This window comes from Silurus aristotelis, assembly GCF_946808225.1.
Source record: "Silurus aristotelis genome assembly, chromosome: 2".
NCBI classification, from domain to species: Eukaryota; Metazoa; Chordata; class Actinopteri; order Siluriformes; family Siluridae; genus Silurus; species Silurus aristotelis.
In genome coordinates, this window is record NC_139575.1 from 16,977,381 (window position 1) to 16,997,052 (window position 19,672).

The window sequence follows — 19,672 nt, forward strand, 5'->3', positions numbered from 1 at the left end:
ACTCAGCCTGTGCAAAGGTTTGCCACAAAGTTAAAAATAGGTGGGACCGCTTTTACAAAAATGGCTATAACACATGAAAGGCAATGAGATATCTACAAACTCGTAGACGTGTATGAGCTCACTCTGAGGTTAAATAAAAAAAAAAATGTAGCTTGGCCACTTGGTGGCGCTATAAGATGGAAAAAAATAAAAGCGGCAATAACTATGAATCCATTAGTCCCACCAAATTGGCCTGCAGTGTTTATGTCCAATGTGCCACAAGGGTCTAGGAGGACATTAGCGTATCTCAAAAACATGGCCACCATCGGCAAATGAAGATCAAGATTATGAAGAATAAAAAATCCAATTGTTGAAAAAGTATTTTTAATTTTAGATCTAAGATTTATGGTGCTATTTTATTTACTGTTTCTGTCTTTAAAGTTTGTCTTTGAATTTTCATGCCACAAATAAACCTTTACAGAATCATACATTCTTTTATGATTTCCACTGAAAGGATAGAAATAGTCAAAAATTTGCAATATTATAAATATTTTCAGACTTTGCAACAAAGCAAAAGATTTTGAACAATTAATTATTGATGCAGTAATAAAAAAAAGTTGTCATACTCTTCATAACATTTCTTTCTAATGTAAAAATGTTATATTGTAATAATGTTATCTCTAATCGGTGTATACTAGTAGAGAGAGAACATATGTTTGCTGGAAGCACTTTATTTATACCTGTGATCTGTTGAAATTTCTCTTAAAGCATGCTAAAAAAAAAAAAAAAACACACAAAATGAACACATTTACTTTTTGAAGCATCTGCTATAGATCCAATTTACTATTATATTATATTATATTATATTATATTATATTATATTATATTATATTATATTATATTATATTATATTATATTACCCTATATTACACATTCAGTTTGCTGGACAATACAATATATTGCAAAAAGTGATGGCATCAATTGCATAAAAAAAAATTAAACAATATTTCCTTACATTGTTACATCATAGGTTTTTCATGCATGAACAGTTTTCTAAAAGCATATACATGTATTAAAGTTTATTCATGCACTTATTCACATAATGATTTTGTATTATGTTTTTAGAATGTTATTTCTTTTCTGACCTGTATCAGTCTCTTAGGGAATATATTCGCATTTTTCCTAGGCCATAATAAGCACTATGTGTAACCTCTGATTCTCTTTGCACCTCTTAAGAGGATTTTTATTCCAACAAGTAAACATTGAAAAGTGGGAACTACAGTGTGTATAGTGTGTATCAATAACTGGTCGAGCAATCATGCACACTTAAGGGATGTTGATCCCTGATTATGAACTCTCTACGAAAAGACCATTGCATGTAAGGGAAGAGCTAAATGATACTAATGGTATGGTATTAATTGTACGCTAGAGTGTTGTATGGACAATGTCACTGTTTTTCCTTGTTGCAATTATTTATTTATTTTTTTTACAATTTATTATTCATAACAATGATCATTAGAATCAATTATTTGAGAGATGTCTGATTTTAAACGATGTTTGCGCGCATGCACTGTGAGAAAAACTAAAACAGGGATGTGTGTATGGGGTGTGATGAGTGGAGCGGTAGATGATGCCGCGGGGATGGTGAGATGTTGGCAGCGCGTCATCATGTGCCGGTGAGCGCGCGCTCCGCCTCAGCTGGTCCTCCAGCGTGTCTACCTTCTTGCCGCTCCATCAGGCCTCGTTGGCTGGCTGAACTCTCACCCCGGCGCTCGGCAAATGTCAAAGAGAGGCCCGTGCCGCAGCAAGGGGGGCGTCGAGGAGGAGGGGGCAAAAACAACTGCCTTTTCCCAACCTGTCATTTGCAAACCTTTTTTTTTTTTAACCATTATTTGGGGGGCTTTAAAACCAATCAGTAAACAAAACCCCTGACTAATGTAAGTGAAGAAAGAAGCGGAGGACAGCCGGCAGACCGCCTCCTTGTGTGCAACGCCGCGGACTCCGCACCGCAGCTCCTCCGCGCTCGTTTCCGCTGGAGAACATGTGAGTACAGAGAGAGGGTGAGAGAGAGAGGGAGAGAGAGAAAGAGAGAGAGAAGCGGCGCATCCGAGCTTATAGGCAGCAGCTCCGGCGTGTGTCTGCAGCAGCGTCCACGTTCACCACGGTGCTGATGCTGATGCTGATGCTGATACTCGCGGGACTCTGTTTATCATAGCGTGTGCGTGGAGCGCGCAGTATTTCCGCCGTCACTAGCATCCAGCTGTAGTAGGCTTTTCTACGGTAGGACTGTGTTACTAAACAGCGCTCGCTATACCCCCCTTCCGCTATGGACCACTCGAGTTTATCCATGGCTGCTCCATCAATTGTGTATTTCTGTCTTTTGCGTGATTGACGTCGCTGTTTAAACAATAGAATATGCCATTTTGGAGACAGCTTGTGACTGTTCTGCATGTCTTTTCCCCCCAGGATTCCTTCTGATGGTGCGTGTTTGTTCTCATGCAGCCTTTTTTTTCTTTCTCGGCGCTCATTAGTAGCTCGTTTAGCGCGTAACCTTGAGCTCCCTGATTGTTTTTTTTTTCATGTCTTTTCCCCCTTTTGTTTTTGCTCGTATTTAAAGCGCGGTATGAAACCTGCTGCAGGTGTCACTCACGGACTCCTCTGACATCTTCCCCGGGGAGCAGGAGCAGGAACAGGAACAGCATGCATGTAGCATGCACAAACATTCTTTTTAGATTTAAATGAATAGTTTCTACCCATATGGCGTTCGAGCTATTGATATTTTTCAAGATGTAGGCTTTGCATGCACCGCCACGAGATCATCTGGACTGGACTGTTGAAGTGAGGATGCAACGGGATGCATTTTTTTTTTTAATCACAAACAACTATATGCACTGTGATTCAATGCCTGCCACATGAATGAACGCGGAAGGCGTGAGATTGCAGTCGCAGATTTGGTGCACGTTTAAAGAAATGGCCACTGATTACCACAAACCGTTTTGTTTTTGCATGATCAGGGTCTCTAGTAGTAGTAGTAGTAGTAGTAGGCCTGTTTTATGAGCTTACTTCATGACTCGGATATACAGTATAGGCTAAGAGTAGTGGGGTCAGAGGATGCTGGGATCAGGAAGTTAGACTAGATCTCACTCAGAGCTTGTGTATCTATAATTCTACACTACCGAGTTATTGTGAAACAGGTTGTATATTATTAATGCAGTGTCTTGTGAGCTGATCTGCTCCTTATTTCGTGTTAAACTTCAGCCCTACTCCTGACACACAGGTTAGAAGTTTCAAAGTAAGTTACAGTGCTATTACTTTTTACATTTATGACTTTATATATTCGGCGTACACCCTTATCCAGAGCGTCTTACTTTTATCTCATTCATACAACTGAGCAGCAATAGGGTTAAGGGCCTTGCTCAGGGGCTTAGGAGAGGCAGCTTGGTGTGGCTGGGATTTGAATTTATGACTACTACTACTAAAACAATTATTATACCTTTATATAATAAGTATACACACTGACAAAGGGTACTAAATGCCACCCTTTTTGTCAGTTGGGTCGTACCATCAAGGGTACACCAGCTGAACATATAGTATGTGTAAACCTTAACTCTAAAGGCACGTTTCCAGGTAAAAGTTACATACTTAAGTTAAAAAAGATGAACCACCATAGCAATAAGGAAAGGAAATGTTCCTGTCATCTCCAAATCAAACCCTGTTAAAATCTTACAGTTTAAAAATTGAGATATCAAACCTTCACTATCCATATGTTCATTTCCTTATTATACCAGTTTAAACACCTTGCAAACTCGTTTGTCAGAATGATTTGCATTACTTGTTTATTTTTGTAAATATGAGTCCAGATTGTGGCATTGGAACTTGTCAGCATGTTTGTCATGTTTGTTTAGTAAGCGAAAACTGCTGTTTGTTTTCTTTCTTAAATATCATTCAATGCTGTATTAACGGCATGGATGTTTTTGTTTTTTTCATCGGATCGACATGTTTTTGTCCGTGAAAAAGGCTTCAGTAAAATATGTAATAACAGATTAGTATATGTTATGCCAAATGTATTTTGTTTATAACTTCTGTGGTGATATAAAGGGCTGAAAGTTTATGCCCCAATATTTTTCTATCACAAAGTTGTCAAAAAAAACATAATTTCAAAAAATTTTTATTTCTTTGCATTTTTTTTAAAAATAAAATGTTATTATATATTATACATTATATATACAGGTGCTTGAGGCTCTTGACCTACATAGCTAAAAGTAATAGTTTGCAGCTAGAAATCTGTCCACAGTTTCATTCAGACATTTTGGGTGACTGGAAATAGAACTCAGAAATCAATGAATGGAGAGTTTTTTTTAGTACAAAATAAGGCTTATTTTGATGTCATTTCCTATTTATGGAGTGTAAAAATGGTGCCTGATGACATAAAGCCCCCTTTATGCTGTATAAATATTTTGGAGTGATTTTAAGATACAGTCTCCTGCAACAGAAATAACCAATATGTATGTATACTTTTTAGGTCCTTGTGTAAAGGCCACTAATTATAAAAAATTGTACAACAGTAGTGCAACACATGATTTCCTTAAATTAGTAACTGGTGTTAATTCACTTTTTTTAATGACATGAAATAAGAAATAAAAGAACATTTTTGCACAAGTTTCGCATTTAAGGTCCTGACAGGTGATATTTGAATTGTAAGAGTTTAGCAGTAAAATATATTTATTTTTCGCTATCCTGGGGCAGAGCCTATGCACATTTGCGAGACAGAAATGTCATGTAAAGTAATTATACCTCACATCCCATGGGAGCCAGGCAATGCAGCGCAGATTGACTTCCATTTTTGTATCTTAATTACAGCACACTTTCCTGGAAAAAAAGAAAAAAATCCTCAGTGGAATCTCTTTTTTCGGTTTGTCAGGAGATATGAAAAGTTTGCAGACTGGAGCCCGCTGCCTGTACCACCCCAGCCCTGTTCCACCATGACCCCCAGCAGAGAATTCTGGGATTGACGGTAGCATCACTCCCACTGATGGCCTGCACCAGGTACAGTTTATTTTTCTCTAATACACTTTGGTCAGCTGTTCTAACTAATGAAATAAAATGTATTTATCTTTTTTATTATTATTCAGGTTTCAGCTAACCTGCTGAAGCTATGGGGAGCTGTTGGAGCTGTCTATACAGAGACGCCATTCAAGACAACCACCCCACCAAATTCAAGGTATATACAATACTTACTAGCACACATTGTTTTGTTATAGATCCAAATAAAATGTTCAGTGAAAAAAGGTGCTAGAGGGATATGGGGTCTGGAGGCGTGGCCTTTTATCAGTCAGAGCACAGAGGTCAAAGTTTTTCCTTTTGTCAGATTTCAGTTTCTTGCTTTTTGGTGGGTAAGTTTTAACTCATTCTACTGCATTTTCTGACATTCCTTTGTTATTATCTTTGTTGTATAGCAGTATTTGTAATATAAATCTGATCTGTAAGCTTTACTAAGTCAGTACTGCTACTTCTGCAAAAATGTCTGAAAAAAGGACATTTGAGGGACAACAAGAGCAGGTTTAGTAGAGTGGGTGAGTGAATACATGTTTATTTACTGGTAGCTGTAAAAGGTAAAATACAATTTAAATCAATATCCCATAAAAAAATAAGTTTGCTACCCACACTAACAACCAGAAAAAAAGAATTAAATCATAGCCTTCACACAGAGCAGGAGGAAAAAAAAACCCAAAGCATAAAATGATTGCGTTTTTGATCTGTTTTTCTATCGCAGGTGACAAATGTGGATGATGAAGGGAACGAACTGGGATCGGGGACTATGGAGCTCACCCAAACCGAGCTCATTTTGCACACACGAAAGCGTGACGCCATCCGGTGGCCGTACCTCTGCCTGCGTCGTTACGGCTACGATTCCAACCTGTTCTCGTTCGAGAGCGGGAGGCGTTGTCAGACAGGACAGGGTGAGTTCACTAATCCACAGAGGACTAAACACTTGCCATCTCTCATTTACCATCTATTAAATATCGAGCTGATAATTAATTAAAGAGAGTCAGCTTTGTGTATGACTGTGGAATGATTGAGCATATAAATGTCCCTTGAATTGATAGACTCAATCTCAATACTATTTTATTCTGTTATTGAACTCTTTGAAAGTTTCCAACATTTCTGAATATATTCAGGTCACTTTCATTGTTTTTTATGAATTGATTGTAGAATTATTGTAATCCATTTGAAGTTGATTTTTGATCCCCAGCACATGGTAGATTCTATTTTTCGATATGGTGGAGAGTAGCTTTTGCTATTTTACTCTCCCCTAGTAACAGGATGAGTGATTTACAATAGGAAATGAACTGATCCATTTAGTGTTCTCAGGTGTAGAAGTTTGGTCTTGTAGAAGTTTGGTTAAAACAAATTTCCTTCTCTTTAGCATTCTTCTTTCATACTCTGTGAGAGGGTGAGTGTTTAAGAGAAGATGAAGATGCTTTTCTCTATTCTCATGCAGGGATCTTTGCATTTAAGTGCTCTCGGGCAGAAGAGATCTTTAACCTGCTGCAGGAGCTGATGCAGTGCAACAGCATTAATGTGGTGGAGGAGCCCATGATTATGACCCGACCTGGCCACACACCGGAGATGGAGATGCCTCGAACCCCTCAAACACCAAACAGTGAGACCCACACAAACACACACAGAGAGCAATCAGAATTGGATTTACGTACACATTACACATTGAAAAAATAAGATTAATAAATATTTAGAATTAAGGCAGATATACTGTAATGGGAATGTTCATGGATTTGGTACACTGTGTTAGCATCTGTCAAAATTAGTTTGTTGCTGTTCAGGAATTCTGCTGAAGTTGATTACTACCAATTTGATAGCTAATATTTAGAAATCTCATGGCAATACCACTGTACACTGTCCATTCTAAACTCATTAAACATCTGTGCTTAGCTCCTGGCTTCCCAGTGCAGACATTTCCTAATGGATACCCGGGGTACCCTATAAGTGCAGACTCATCACAACCTTCCCTTACCGATGACCACAGACACAGTCTCATGGGCATGGATGATCAGGTAAAGCGACACATACCCTACTTAGTGCAGACACACATATATACACACTAGGGCTGTAAAAAAAAATAACGCATTAATAACGCATTAACACAAATTAATTTTAACTGCACTAATTTTATTAACCTTTGATTAATGCAGCGTGCATTTCTGTTTGACCATTTTTATAAAAAATATGAATAAATAAATGGTGCCCTGTTGCACGCATCCAGCAATTAAAACCATCCGTGTGGAAACAGCATAAGTTCTGTTTGGTGTCCTGATGATTTACATAATTTAAAACACCGTTATTACTTTCACAAGAATATTTTGTCTTCGTGCTCTATGTTGAGTATGGATTCACTAATAATAAACATACATTTGCATGAAGCATCCATATTTGTTCCTGCGCATGTTGATTAAAAGACTTGACGAGTATTAATTTAAGACATTTTATGTGTACATTTAGAACACATAAAAATGTGCAATTAATTTACAGTTAATCATGAGTTGACTTATGACAACTATGCGATTAATCCTGATTAAATATTTTAAGTGATTGACAGCCCTAATACACATAAAATGCCATATACAGAACTAATATCTTTGAATTATAATAAAGAAGAATCGTAATCAATAATTACATTTTTGAATGTTTTGTTGAAACCTTGCTTCATTTTGAATAAAGCAGAAGGGTGCCACTCCACTTTGCAATAAAAGAATATCCCACAGAAAATTTCAAGATTCAATGTTGAAAATTATTTGTAAATCTGGAGGTTCAGTACATCTCCACAACTGTGGGATGAAGGGAACATTTTATTTAAGTAGGAGCAGGAACCCATTGGCCACAGGATGGCACAAGTACGAGCTTGGAGAAGCAGGAAAAGTACCCTCTGATTAGCGATAATGAAGGAAAGTGGTGCGACATCTAGAATTTTTTAAAGATAATATGGGTGTCATATATTTGTCAGTGCTCACTTAGTAAACTGTAACTTGTCCAGCCTAAGACTGAATAGAAGCTGTTTTGTGCCTTTAAAGGCTGTATTTTAAAATTAATGTTTTAAAAAACGTGATATTTTGCACAGTCTTGTACTACTTTTTTCTCTTTGTAGACACATACGTACGTGAACACAGTAAGTATGGAGAGTGAGCTTTCGAGCCGCCACTGTGTCCGATCTCTGCCCGAGGTACGGCCCCTCGCCTTCACCGAGGCATCCACCAAACCCAGCCAGCCCAGCATGCACTGCTGCGGCATGGAAGACTCCCACAAGGACCCGCAACTCTTCATTCAGCCAGGGGCCCAGGAGGTAAAGTTCATGCTGGGGCCAACACCGGCACAACGTCACATGATGGAACGAGAGCGAGAGCGAGACCGACACTCTTCTCATCCTCTTCGAGCACCTGATGGCAGCTCCGAAACAGAGGGAGAGGAAGCCCCGCCCCTTCACATGTGCAACACACATTCCTACCACCATTATCACCATCATCTGCACCGGCACCCCAACATGGAGCCTTGCCCTGGAAGCCAGCTAACATATGAGAACATTAATGGTCTTCGCGGGCCACGCCGCCAGAGGCTGAGCCCCAGCAGTGCCTCTCAGTCACAGTCTGTGGGCTCAAGCAGCAGCAGCAGCACAGCTGGAGAAACACACCCACATACACACCCACACGCTCTGCCTCTCTCACACACACATGCCTCCTCATTGCCTCCGCAGGGCTACAGCGGGGGTCATCGTCGCTCTGCGCTGCTCAACTACGAGAACCTTCCGTCACTGCCGCCAGTGTGGGAGTACCGTGCTCTTCAGCGTGATGAAGAAGAGGAGCAGGATGAAGATGAGGATGATGATGAGTATGAGGAGGAAGAGGAGGAGGACTTTGATGATTATGAATACTCAGAAGGGCCAGGAACCCCTAATGGATATCATCAGGAAAGTGGTGGCGGTGGTGGGATTCATCGCGATGCTCTGCAGAACTACGTCAATACAGAACAGGTGGGGAAACACAGATTACCTGCAAAATCTAAATGTACTACAGCAGCATTGCTATGCCATGTTAAATTGTAGATTTGCTGCTGCAGAAATTCCCTGGGGAATTTTGCTGTAAAGATCAGCAGCACATCGCTTTATGGAAGATATGGTTTATTTGTACAACTATACCAGCTGTCAGAGAGACAGATAACACTGTGACAGGCTCCCCATCTCTGATGAGTGATCTAATAGCAAGGGGTTATATGGGGTACAGAACAAAACATTTATGTGAGAAGTAGACAGACTGTAAGATTTAATGTTAGACACTGATTTGTCTCAGACGGCAGGGAAATGCCTTCACCAAAAGCTATCGACAGCTGTGAGGTTACACTGGTCAGACAGCATCCTGTTTCAGAACAACTCTAGAATAAAATCTGGATCCAAAACCAGCTATTTATATTCTGTTCAGTACTTGAAGTCCTGTTGATCCAGGTTATCTGTATTGCATACAGTAAAACAATTGTAGTAATCATTTTAGCCAAAAGACATAATCTCTATTGCAGTTAAAGTAATATTACCAACATGCAGAAAAGACAAGAAGATTATGTTTTTGAAGGTTTAATTAAATATGCCCAAATATTATTATAATATTAAAAGTTAATAATATTGGTATAAAAAGAGTATCACATAATTACATTTCAAAACCAAATGTAATTCAAATTGAATCGTAGTAAATTATGAAACAATCTTTTTAATGTGTAAATTATTAGTGTTTCTGATGTTTTGAAACCACCTTGTGTCTTTAGCTTCAGGGGAAAATAAATATACAAAATGCACCAGTGTGTTGGATCCTCCTGATGTTCCTCACTATATCTTGATTTTCCCAACAGATTCCACCCCCTCCCCATCTGCATCACGCGTGCCCTCCTCATCCTCAGCCCTCTGAGAGGGGTGGCCGAGTTTTCAGTTTTGATTTCCGCCGGCATAGGGCAGGGCGGGGCACAGTTGGCAGTGCAGCTTGCGAGCAGCATGGCCGCCACCTGCCCCCTCCACCGTCTCGCCAGCTCAACTACATCCAGGTGGACTTGGAGGCTGGAGCATCGAGTTGCCCAGGGCACAGTGGGGGCGGAGCTCAAGTGCCACAGAGACCGCCTCCAATGAAGCGTGGCATGGCTGCTGCCCCGATAATGCCTCCCTCCCGTCGTGGTGAGTGTTATGCTGTGATTGACCTGCAGAAAACCGCAGCCATGTCCAATCTGCAGAAAGCCCTGCCTCGTGACGATGGCACGTCCCGAAAGACCCGCCACAACAGCACCGACCTGCCTCTGTGAGAAAAAAATTTGTGATAAAGAGTAAGGGGAAAAAGGTTATGGGTAAGAGTAGAAAACAAAGGAGCTCTGTGGTGTTACGGTTCTCTCACCATTTAGTTGGAGTTTCCATCCTCACACTCATAATTTAAACACATTTGCACTTATGCCAGCTACTTCTTGTGAATACAATAAGGTAAAACTGAATATACCAGCTGTATGTTATATGAATTCATGCAATTTTTAAAAGGTGGTCCATAACTGATTTTGGTGCCCGGTGACCATCAATTTGTAGTCAAGCCCCTCCTTTTAAACTGAGCCTCAGAATTATACCTTTACAGGTTTACAAGAAAAAGGTGTTTTGAGTAACCTTAAAAGAAATATCGCATTCCAGATCAGATCTAAAGATGTTTATCTTCAGTTTGTGTGCTACATGTTTAAAAGCTTGTTTGTTCACAGCAGGTTTTTACTCATCCATTTGGTCTATCATTAACTTTTATAGTATTTTACATCTTAGAGTAGAAACATTTCCTTTTCTTTATTATTAAACATTCAGTGCATTCAATTTAATATAGAAATACAGTTTGGAATGTTCTTTGTGTCTAAAATTACAGATTAAGAGAGAGTAAAAGACACTACAGGTAAAGATTACAGCCTAACTGTTATTCCCACACCCCCAAAATAATCACGTATCTATTCTCATTCAAGTGTTAACAAAGTGCAAATCCAAGAGTATGTATTTATGTAAATCTATGTTTTGGAAAAACTGTGCAAAGCATCATAGCCATGCATATGCAGAAGGAAGGACTTTCATTATTTTTTTATAATAAAAAAAAAAGTCATTCCATGAGCCTTGATTAGGCAAACCTTATTTATATTAATTTATTTAATTTTATTATGCATATTTATGCATTTTTGGATTTGGTTAGTTTTGTTATTTGACTCTTATACATAAGAGTGAATAACGTATATATGTCAAAGAGATTAATTGTCTCCTAAAGATAGCGTAGGCGATGAAGAAGATCCAGCTTTGTTACATGTCATGTCATGGTTCCATTTGTTTTTTTAACTGCAGTTTCATGTGGAATAGTTTTATTTTAGTGACATATTGTGCCAAACAGATGAATATTATACTGAATCTTGTGCCAATAGTGTATATGGAGTTTTAGGGCTATCAACAACTATCAACAGCTGAGAAATAAAATACAGCTGTACTCATTTCACAAAGAATATAAGCTATCCAGGGCTAAAATGTAGATGATTTAGACATTGCCTCCAATTAATACATGCCAATTCAGGATTTTCAGTTGTATTTTTTTATGAATTTATCGAATCTGGATGTTCTGTTGTTAGTGGCAGAATTCCAGTCAGGGTTCATGTTTGTCTGTTCCACCTATAGTAACAGGTAGCTTACTGTACATGTTGCCTTGCAGTTACACTATACTGTGAAAAAGACTAATATGAATGATGGCTCAAATTCTGCGATTACCTGGCATTCATATTGACAAGGATTGAAGCTCAAAGAGTTGTCTTAGGAAAGTTTTCTGCACAAAGTTTTAGACTAATCCAAAAGTAAAAGGCTTTTCAATCAAGATTCTGACTTTAGTATAAGATTGAGGTTATGTGTGATAAGGGGGAAAAAAGGCCATAACATATTTGCTTGTATTATTCAAGTCACTGGTCTGTACTTCCTGATCTTGGAAAGTTCTTTCCATCAATTTGTCAAGATTTCATGTTGTTACAAGAATTGTGTATAACTGTAGTATATCTACACATTTTATAAATGTGCAAATGTACCTCAGTTATACAATTTTATTACCAGCTTTGAAAAAAAAAAAGTAAGTGTTCATAACTGAACCATAAACTTTATTTATAGCATTTAAACTTTATGATTACAGGCATAGCCCAAACCTACACATGCCACTTAGCTGTGAAAGTGCTTAGTATGTATATGAAACTAGGTGGAAACACAGTTACTGTAGGTTTTTAGTTGTTAAGCTGGGTGGGGATGTAGACTCAGTGCTTCACACTGGAATTGGCAGCCATGCTAAACTGAGAGCAAAGCCACACAGAGCTTCATTTCCAAACTCTTTACAACTATTTACTTGATGAATTTGTCAAAACACTATTCTCCTGGACCAGTGTGTTAACCCTCATTAGCCCTTTGCTATGGATTTGTCCTAAATTTCAGATACTTGTAATAAATAAAAGTATTCTGATTTCTAATTAAGAACGAATTTCGTGACAGACGTTCCCACATCTTAGTTAATCCAGCTAGAAGCGATTGCTCTTCATAGAGCCTTGCATTTCACTTCAGTATGGCTGTTAGTGGGGTTAAGCCAAACAAAATCAACATGTAATATACACTCACACAGGTACATTACAGTGCTTGTAATGTGCTCTAAGAATGCGATGATAAACTATTTGGACACTTTTGAACACTTTTAAGAGAGTCAATCTAGTTTTAACATCTATATTTTTGGTATTGTGTGGAAAAAAAAAACGTTTTGCAATAACAGTTACTGGGGTCATATCAGTGTTTGTCTAAGTTGTGAAATATGATGATCTGTGTGTGTGATACAATGAGATTTCATCACCTTTCAAAGAGGTCTTAATCAGCACTGGCTTTGCTGTCTTTCTCAGGCCTTGACACACATGTGCTGTTGGGAGTAATCCAGGCAATGCTGGAAATGGGGTATTGTATTTGTAAATGTGACATACGTGCGATCATAGATAACCTAATTGTGCTATAAAAAAATGATATAAGTTGTTATTAAATTTTGGGAAAAGCTAAGGTACACTAGGAAACTTGGAATCTTGTGTTTCTGTTGGTTGTGTGAGACCTCTTTGGATTGTGAATGTTTTTATTTTTCAGGAGTTTTCCATTTTTAATCTAATTTTTTATTCCATCAGGGTCAATGAAGTAGCTCTTCGCTGTGAATTTCATATATTATGGGTTACACTTTAGACCCAGGCTAGTTGCACTGAAAATAGAAATAGGACAACAATAATCCTGAATTATTGAGATATTGAATCCCAAAAAAAAAACAAACAAAAAAAAAAACACAAAAAAAAACCACATTGTTTTCACATTTTACAAAGAAAGTCTAAACAGTCATTAAGCATTTACAGGTGTCTTAATTACAATCTTTGTTTCGACTTTCCTTGTTTAATTGTTTTTGTCAAAAACAACTATGTACCTCTCCGTTAATGCAATGTCATAAATGAGATTTGCATATAATTCTATTTTCATCCAAGCCTGAGGTAAATTTTCAGCTGAAGGTAAATTTAGAAGGAAACCTAACTGAAAACTGAGCGACTTATTGGCAGTCTGGTTATATATTTTGTCTTAATAAGGCTTAGGCAGAGCTCACTGACTGTGATGTCCTGCACATTAATGTGAACGAGTGCCAAATGTGTCTGAGTAAGAGCGATCGAGAGCGGCTCATGCATGGACTCTTTAGTGGAGCTTGCTGGGCTCAAAGCTCTGTGAACAGTCTTACTCTCTGTATGAATGTAATACACAGAGACGGACTCGTAAAACGCCCAGATCAGGCGATTTACACTCGATGTTTCTATCTTCACTGATAAAAAAAACAAAAAAAAAAGTGTTACTGTTTTGTCTTGAAAAATTCAATTTTTTTCCAGTTGGTTTCTTTGTATACAGTATTTACATTATCTTGTAAGTATGTATTTCTGTGTGCGTACATAACATATATATGGGTATGCGGTGGCAGTCAGCTTTTCCTGTGTTTGTTTACACAATACAACTAATTTTTTGCCACAGCTGTCTGAACTGTAGGAAGAGCCGTCCATGCACTGGAATTCATTTTGTTAGATGGACAACGCGTTGTCATCTCTGTCCACAGAGATGAGATCTTCAGTAGTCTGATGTAGTTGCAGTCCTAACCCCTTCCTTCCTCCTTACAATGCAGAGCAGGCATGCCCCATACTGAATGTTATTTTCAGTCGTATAAACCTTTGACAAGAAAGGCTTGTACAATAAAATGAATGTGATTCAATGTAATGTCAATATTAAAACTGGAACTGTAAAGAAATGCTTTTACTGATGAGTCATTTTAAGTTAGGTAAAAAAAAAAATCAAATTGATCACAGCAGTGTAGTCTAGATCCATAACTTATTATGTTGGGATTGAAAGCCAAAATTGTTAGCTCCCACCTCTTCACCCAGTGATGTCACCAGAGCTGATGCTTTTTTTTCTCGCACTTTTCCACTGCGGCATTAGAGTTTTAATCCCAAAATTCGTCTCAATATTAAACCTTAGAAATTTTATATAATTTAGCAGCAGGCATAACTTAGCAGGCATCTTTCCGCAGAATGTATTTTAAATATGAGAAATCGATGTAGATTTATAACAATTTAATATAATTATATATTGCTTTGTGACAAGGCGGCAGTGCAACAACATATACTATTTTCTTCGTAGTTAACAAATGTTCACATTTTCAGAAAACAGCATTCACTTAAGTATGCTCATAAGTTGGTATCTGCATTTTTTATAATAATATGTATCTACCGAGCCTCTGCAGGCTGCATGAAAGCTAATGTGAGATATCTCAGAGTTGTTGGATCAATTTTGGCAGTGCAGTGTTTATTTAAAAGAGAACTGGTATGGGCATCTGCATCATTAGATTTAAGATAGTCAAATTAGAAAACACAGTAAGTCATTGTTTGAAATATGCAGATGTGTCTTACTTTCTCTTATGTTTTTCTGTTGTTGTTGCCTTTAAACCTGTGTGGAGAAGACTTTAATTTAGCATTTGATTCTCAGAAAGAGTATTTATAATTGTGCCTCACAGTTTACCATCCACATTGTATGGACAAAAGTATTGGGACATCTGACTTTTTTTTTTTAGTCATTTGTGGTTCTTTACCAAACTTACCACAAAGTTGGAGGCACAACATTGTATAGGATGTCTTTGGATGTGGTAGCATTAAATTTTACCCTCACTTAAACTATAAGACCCAAACAGCATGCTTCTGTGCACAAAGCGAGCTCTGTGAAGAAATAGTTTACATAGATATGGCTGGAGTGGAAGAGCTTTAGTGGCTTGTTAAAAAGCTTTGACCTAAACTGTATTGAAGACCTTTGGGATATATTGCAACACTGACTGCACCCCAGGCCTCCTCACCCTACATCAATACCTGACTTTACTAACACCCTTCTAGCTGAATGAGCACAAATCTCCACAAATACAATGCAAAATCTAGTGAAACATCCTCCCAGAACAGTGGTGATTATTATAACAGCCAATGTGGAATGGGATTTTCAAAAAGCACATACAAGTCTTATGGTTAATTGTCCACAAACATTTCCATGTCCATTAAGTGTGTATTAGCTACATGTAAAAGCTTCCAAAAGAGCAATGAAAGAACACGGTTTATTTATGGAAATAACTACAAAAATAGTTTAACCCTGTGCTTGGTGAAGTCTCTGTGTGACATTTTCACATTCTTCCTATGTCTGAATGAGTTTCTCCAAATTCCACCTACTTCCTAAACCATGCCAACAGATAAATTGGTGTGAGGGAGTGTGTGAATTTGTGTATGCTGCCTGGGATAGGATCCATTTTCACCCCAGTTCTTCATCAGTAACTGGCCAGGATAAAAAAGGTTAGTAAATATTAATGAAGCTATTATCATTAGTTGAGTGTAAAAGCTAATTTCTAAAGCTGATGTCTTCTATGAAATTTAGTGCTAGTTAAACCTGTCCCTGCATACTGGGCAACATCAGTTTTTTCCTGCCTATTGACATTTTGCTGTCAGGTTCAGTATTTAAAAACATGCACATTAATAAACATGCTTAATCCTACAGTTACACTTTTTGTGCATCGATAAAACAAAAACAATTGGAAAATAGACAATTGTGCCAATAACTATAATTTTCCTTTGTAATAATGAGTATGTTTTCATAAATGTGCATCACCATTTTTACTCATTTGCCTGAAAAAGCATGCTAACATCGCCTCGGTGTCCTCAGAAAGAGAACAAGGCACTGTAGAGCTATTTTATGAGTTGCTCAGTAGCTCCTGGTTCCATAACCTCAAATGACTGAATAAGACGGTAGAAAGGACATTACTCATAATCTTACATTGCAGTGCTCATGTTAGTTCTCACTCTCCAGTGTTCTGTATTGTTTAAAGATTTATAATCACACTCTTGATATAACACAAATGAGAATGGTTCCCCTTTTATGTCTGGTTCCTCTCAAGGTTTCTTCCTCATAACATCTAAGGGAGTTTTTCCTTGCCACACTCGCCATGGCTGCTCATCAGGGGTAAATACACATCGCTCACCTTAACTCTTAAATTCTGTAAAGTTGTTTTGAGACGATGTCCGTTGTAAAAAGCGCTATAGAAATAAACTTGACTTGAGATTTCAGCACAATTTTGTCTGCTAAAACAAATGCAACATAACAGTTTTATAATGTAAATGATCTTATCTTCAGTATACTGTTAAGGATCATGGTTAAGGCTGATCCTAATGCAGATAAATTAGGTGTGAGGGACCTGGATTGGAAGCCATATGTATTTACATATATAAACATTAGTGACATGACGGACACTTTTTTCCAAAACAATTCACAAGAGATCCGTTACATAGTCCAAGCAAAATGTAGAAATTTTGTGTTACAGCAACATGGCAGAACGAAAGACCCTAATCTAATCAGCATTTGGTTATAAGTGCTTATTATAAGTTGATTCAATTTTATTTTTTTTTTTTACAGAAATACCCTCAAGTAGTTAGAAAGAGAGGAATGCCTTTCAAGTTACAGGTTCTAGACTGATAACTGGAAGAGTCTATTCAGTGGCTGGTTGTTATTAGAGCTGTATGCTATTTAATGTAAATCACACATTGAAAACACTAAAATGTTGGTTTATTGTTTCTTTTCTTTTTTTTTTTAAAAAAAAGCAATACTGTACAAATAAGTGCATTTTTGACAAATGTCAGTTAGGTAGAGTCACATGGAGAATTTTTATCTCCTCTATTGGCCGATCTTGACTGTTAGTCTCCACCATGCCAATTCGACTAAGAACTCCCATGCCTTGGCAAACTCTCCCAAATATTGTGTGCTTGCCATCAAGCCACTGTGTGGGGGCCAGTGTTAAAAAGAACTGACTTCCATTTGTGTCTGGGCCAGCGTTAGCCATAGCAAGGATTCCAGCGCCTAAAAAATAAATAATAAAACAAACACTGATTAACAATGTGGTACAGTCAGTAAGATAAACTGGTATAATTACTTTAATTAGACTGATTTTCTTGAATTCTTGAGCAAAGTTATGCAACAATGACGTACTTGCATACACAAATTCTTTCTATACCGCTATTTGCAATTTCCAGTAACATTAAGTAACATGTAGACTTTGCATTTTCTAATATGACAAGTTATTTAATGTAACGAGCTGCATAATCTCTGGCCATACCCACCTGTGAATTTCAGCTCTGGGTGAAGTTCATCCTCAAACTGTTTTCCATAGATACTTGCACCACCACGACCTGAAAACACACAAAAAAAAGATGTTTAATATCCATAATCATCTTTAAAGCATAGCTTTAGGTTAGAGAATTTTAATCTATGCATGTTGTACTTGTTATCTCTCTGTGTAGTGCTGATTTATTGCCTATTTACACTTGCACATATATTTTTAACAATTCAGACCCTTCGAAAGTTTGTTTGTACAAACAGGATATTTCGCTTAAATAAATGTTCTAATTTAAAATTCTAGCGTGAGTTAGATAAAGTGGTAGAAGGTGTACCTAGGAATGAACGATTGGTGATTGGGGCAGACTTTAATGGGCATGTGAGTAAAGGGAACAGAGGTGATGAGGAGATGATGGGAAGGTATGGCTTTAAGGAGAGGAATGTGGATTAGTAAGAAAGAAGTGAGAGCAGAGATTAAGAGGATGAAGAGTGGAAAGTCGGTTGGACCAGATGATGTACGAGTAGAAGCATGGTGATGTTTAGGAGAGATGGCATTGGAGTTTTTAAACAGGTGGTTCAACAAGATTCTGGAAGGTGAGAGGATACCTGAGGAGTCAAGTTTATTTCTATAGCGCTTTTCACAACAGACATTGTCTCAAAGCAGCTTTACAGAAATCAACAGTCAAGGTGAATGGTGTGCATTTATCCCTGATGAGCAGCCGTGGCGACTGTGGCAAGGAAAAACTCCCTTAGATGTCATGAAGAAACCTTGAGAGGAACCAGACTCAAAAGGGGAACCCATCCTCATTTGTGTGATATCAAGAGTGTGATCATAAATCAATTGCAAAGCAAAGGCATAGATAACTAATTAGAAAATATTCAACGATATCTTTTTTCTTTTTTTAAATCTTTTTTAAAGGGGGTTACATGAGAAATGTTAAGATGTGAATTTCATGTAGTGTGCGCAATGGAAAGTGTTGGACATTTTTATTAGAAGGAAATCATGATTGCATTGTTTGAAACACGTGATTATAATGATGAAAATGAAGATATTGGTCCTGCTGTTATATTTCTCACTCTTTTACACACTTTTCAGCTGCAGTGACTTTGTACAATTGACCAGGACTCACCAGTTCCTGTCGGATCGCCGCCTTGCACCATGAAATCTTTAATGATGCGATGAAACTTGGTGGTGGTGTAATACCCTCGTCTGCTCAGCTCGGCGAAGTTCTTGCAGGTTTTCGGTGCGTGTTTCCAGTACAACTCCAACACGATGTTCCCCATACTGAAGACCACACAAGGACAGTGACAAAGTTGCATTTCGCATTCAATGAAAGTCATCCTTAACCCTACAGAAACCCCTATTACCCATCGCCCAGCACATAACCACACATGCACACTATTACAGAAACGAAACCAACATTACTCCAAAAATGATCGGCTGAAGATCTCTCCTGCAGGCAGGCTAACATTCATTGATTCACTCAGATATAAATTGTGCATCTACTTACGAGGTCTGCAGTGACACTGTAGGAGGCTGCCACGAGTCTGGAGGGATTCCTGCCATTTCTGAGTCTTAACAGCAACAGAACTCTGTATTCCCGAAAATATACCGAAATAGACTCAATAAATAGTACATCAAAACGTGCTACGGAAGTGCTCTGAGTGCCGCTTTTTCTTTGCATATAAAATCACGAAGAGAAGACATATTTCTGTACTGCCATCTAGTGGACCGGAAGAGTGTCAGGAAGCACAGTGTTTTTCACGGCCATTATTTCATACTGAAATTTAGCCTGAGGCAAAACGAGAAATAATAACAAAATGTGTTTCATCGACAAAAAAACCCTACATATAATATTACAGGTGGGTTTTTACAACTGCAGCCCGACTAACAAGACCAAACTGAGGCCCCCTTACATATAAAAC

At 38.0% G+C, this 19,672-nt stretch overlaps 2 protein-coding genes across 7 annotated transcripts; one reads left to right on the forward strand and one right to left on the reverse strand.

Annotated features, from left to right (window-relative positions):
- Positions 1–1,553: 1,553 nt before the first annotated feature.
- frs3 (fibroblast growth factor receptor substrate 3) lies at positions 1,554–14,360 on the forward strand. 6 transcript variants are annotated; one of them, XM_083524170.1, is made up of 8 exons: positions 1,554–2,022; positions 4,901–5,025; positions 5,112–5,200; positions 5,753–5,939; positions 6,482–6,643; positions 6,931–7,052; positions 8,141–9,019; positions 9,886–14,360. In XM_083524170.1, the coding sequence occupies exons 3-8, from the start codon at positions 5,135–5,137 to the stop codon at positions 10,324–10,326; spliced, it is 1,857 nt and encodes a 618-aa protein (XP_083380296.1). In that variant the 5' UTR covers positions 1,554–2,022; positions 4,901–5,025; positions 5,112–5,134; the 3' UTR covers positions 10,327–14,360. The 6 variants fall into 6 exon arrangements, with proteins under 6 accessions (XP_083380296.1, XP_083380299.1, XP_083380295.1 ...); XM_083524173.1 differs by having other exon boundaries at positions 1,567–2,022; positions 4,904–5,025; XM_083524169.1 differs by having other exon boundaries at positions 2,014–2,259.
- A 2,870-nt stretch (positions 14,361–17,230) lies between these two features.
- Positions 17,231–19,442, reverse strand: ppil1 (peptidylprolyl isomerase (cyclophilin)-like 1). Its single transcript, XM_083570295.1, has 4 exons — positions 19,258–19,442; positions 18,877–19,031; positions 17,752–17,820; positions 17,231–17,491 (listed from the first exon to the last, which is right to left on the reverse strand). The coding sequence occupies exons 1-4, from the start codon at positions 19,311–19,313 to the stop codon at positions 17,271–17,273; spliced, it is 501 nt and encodes a 166-aa protein (XP_083426421.1). The 5' UTR covers positions 19,314–19,442; the 3' UTR covers positions 17,231–17,270.
- Between the last annotated feature and the right edge of the window lie 230 nt (positions 19,443–19,672).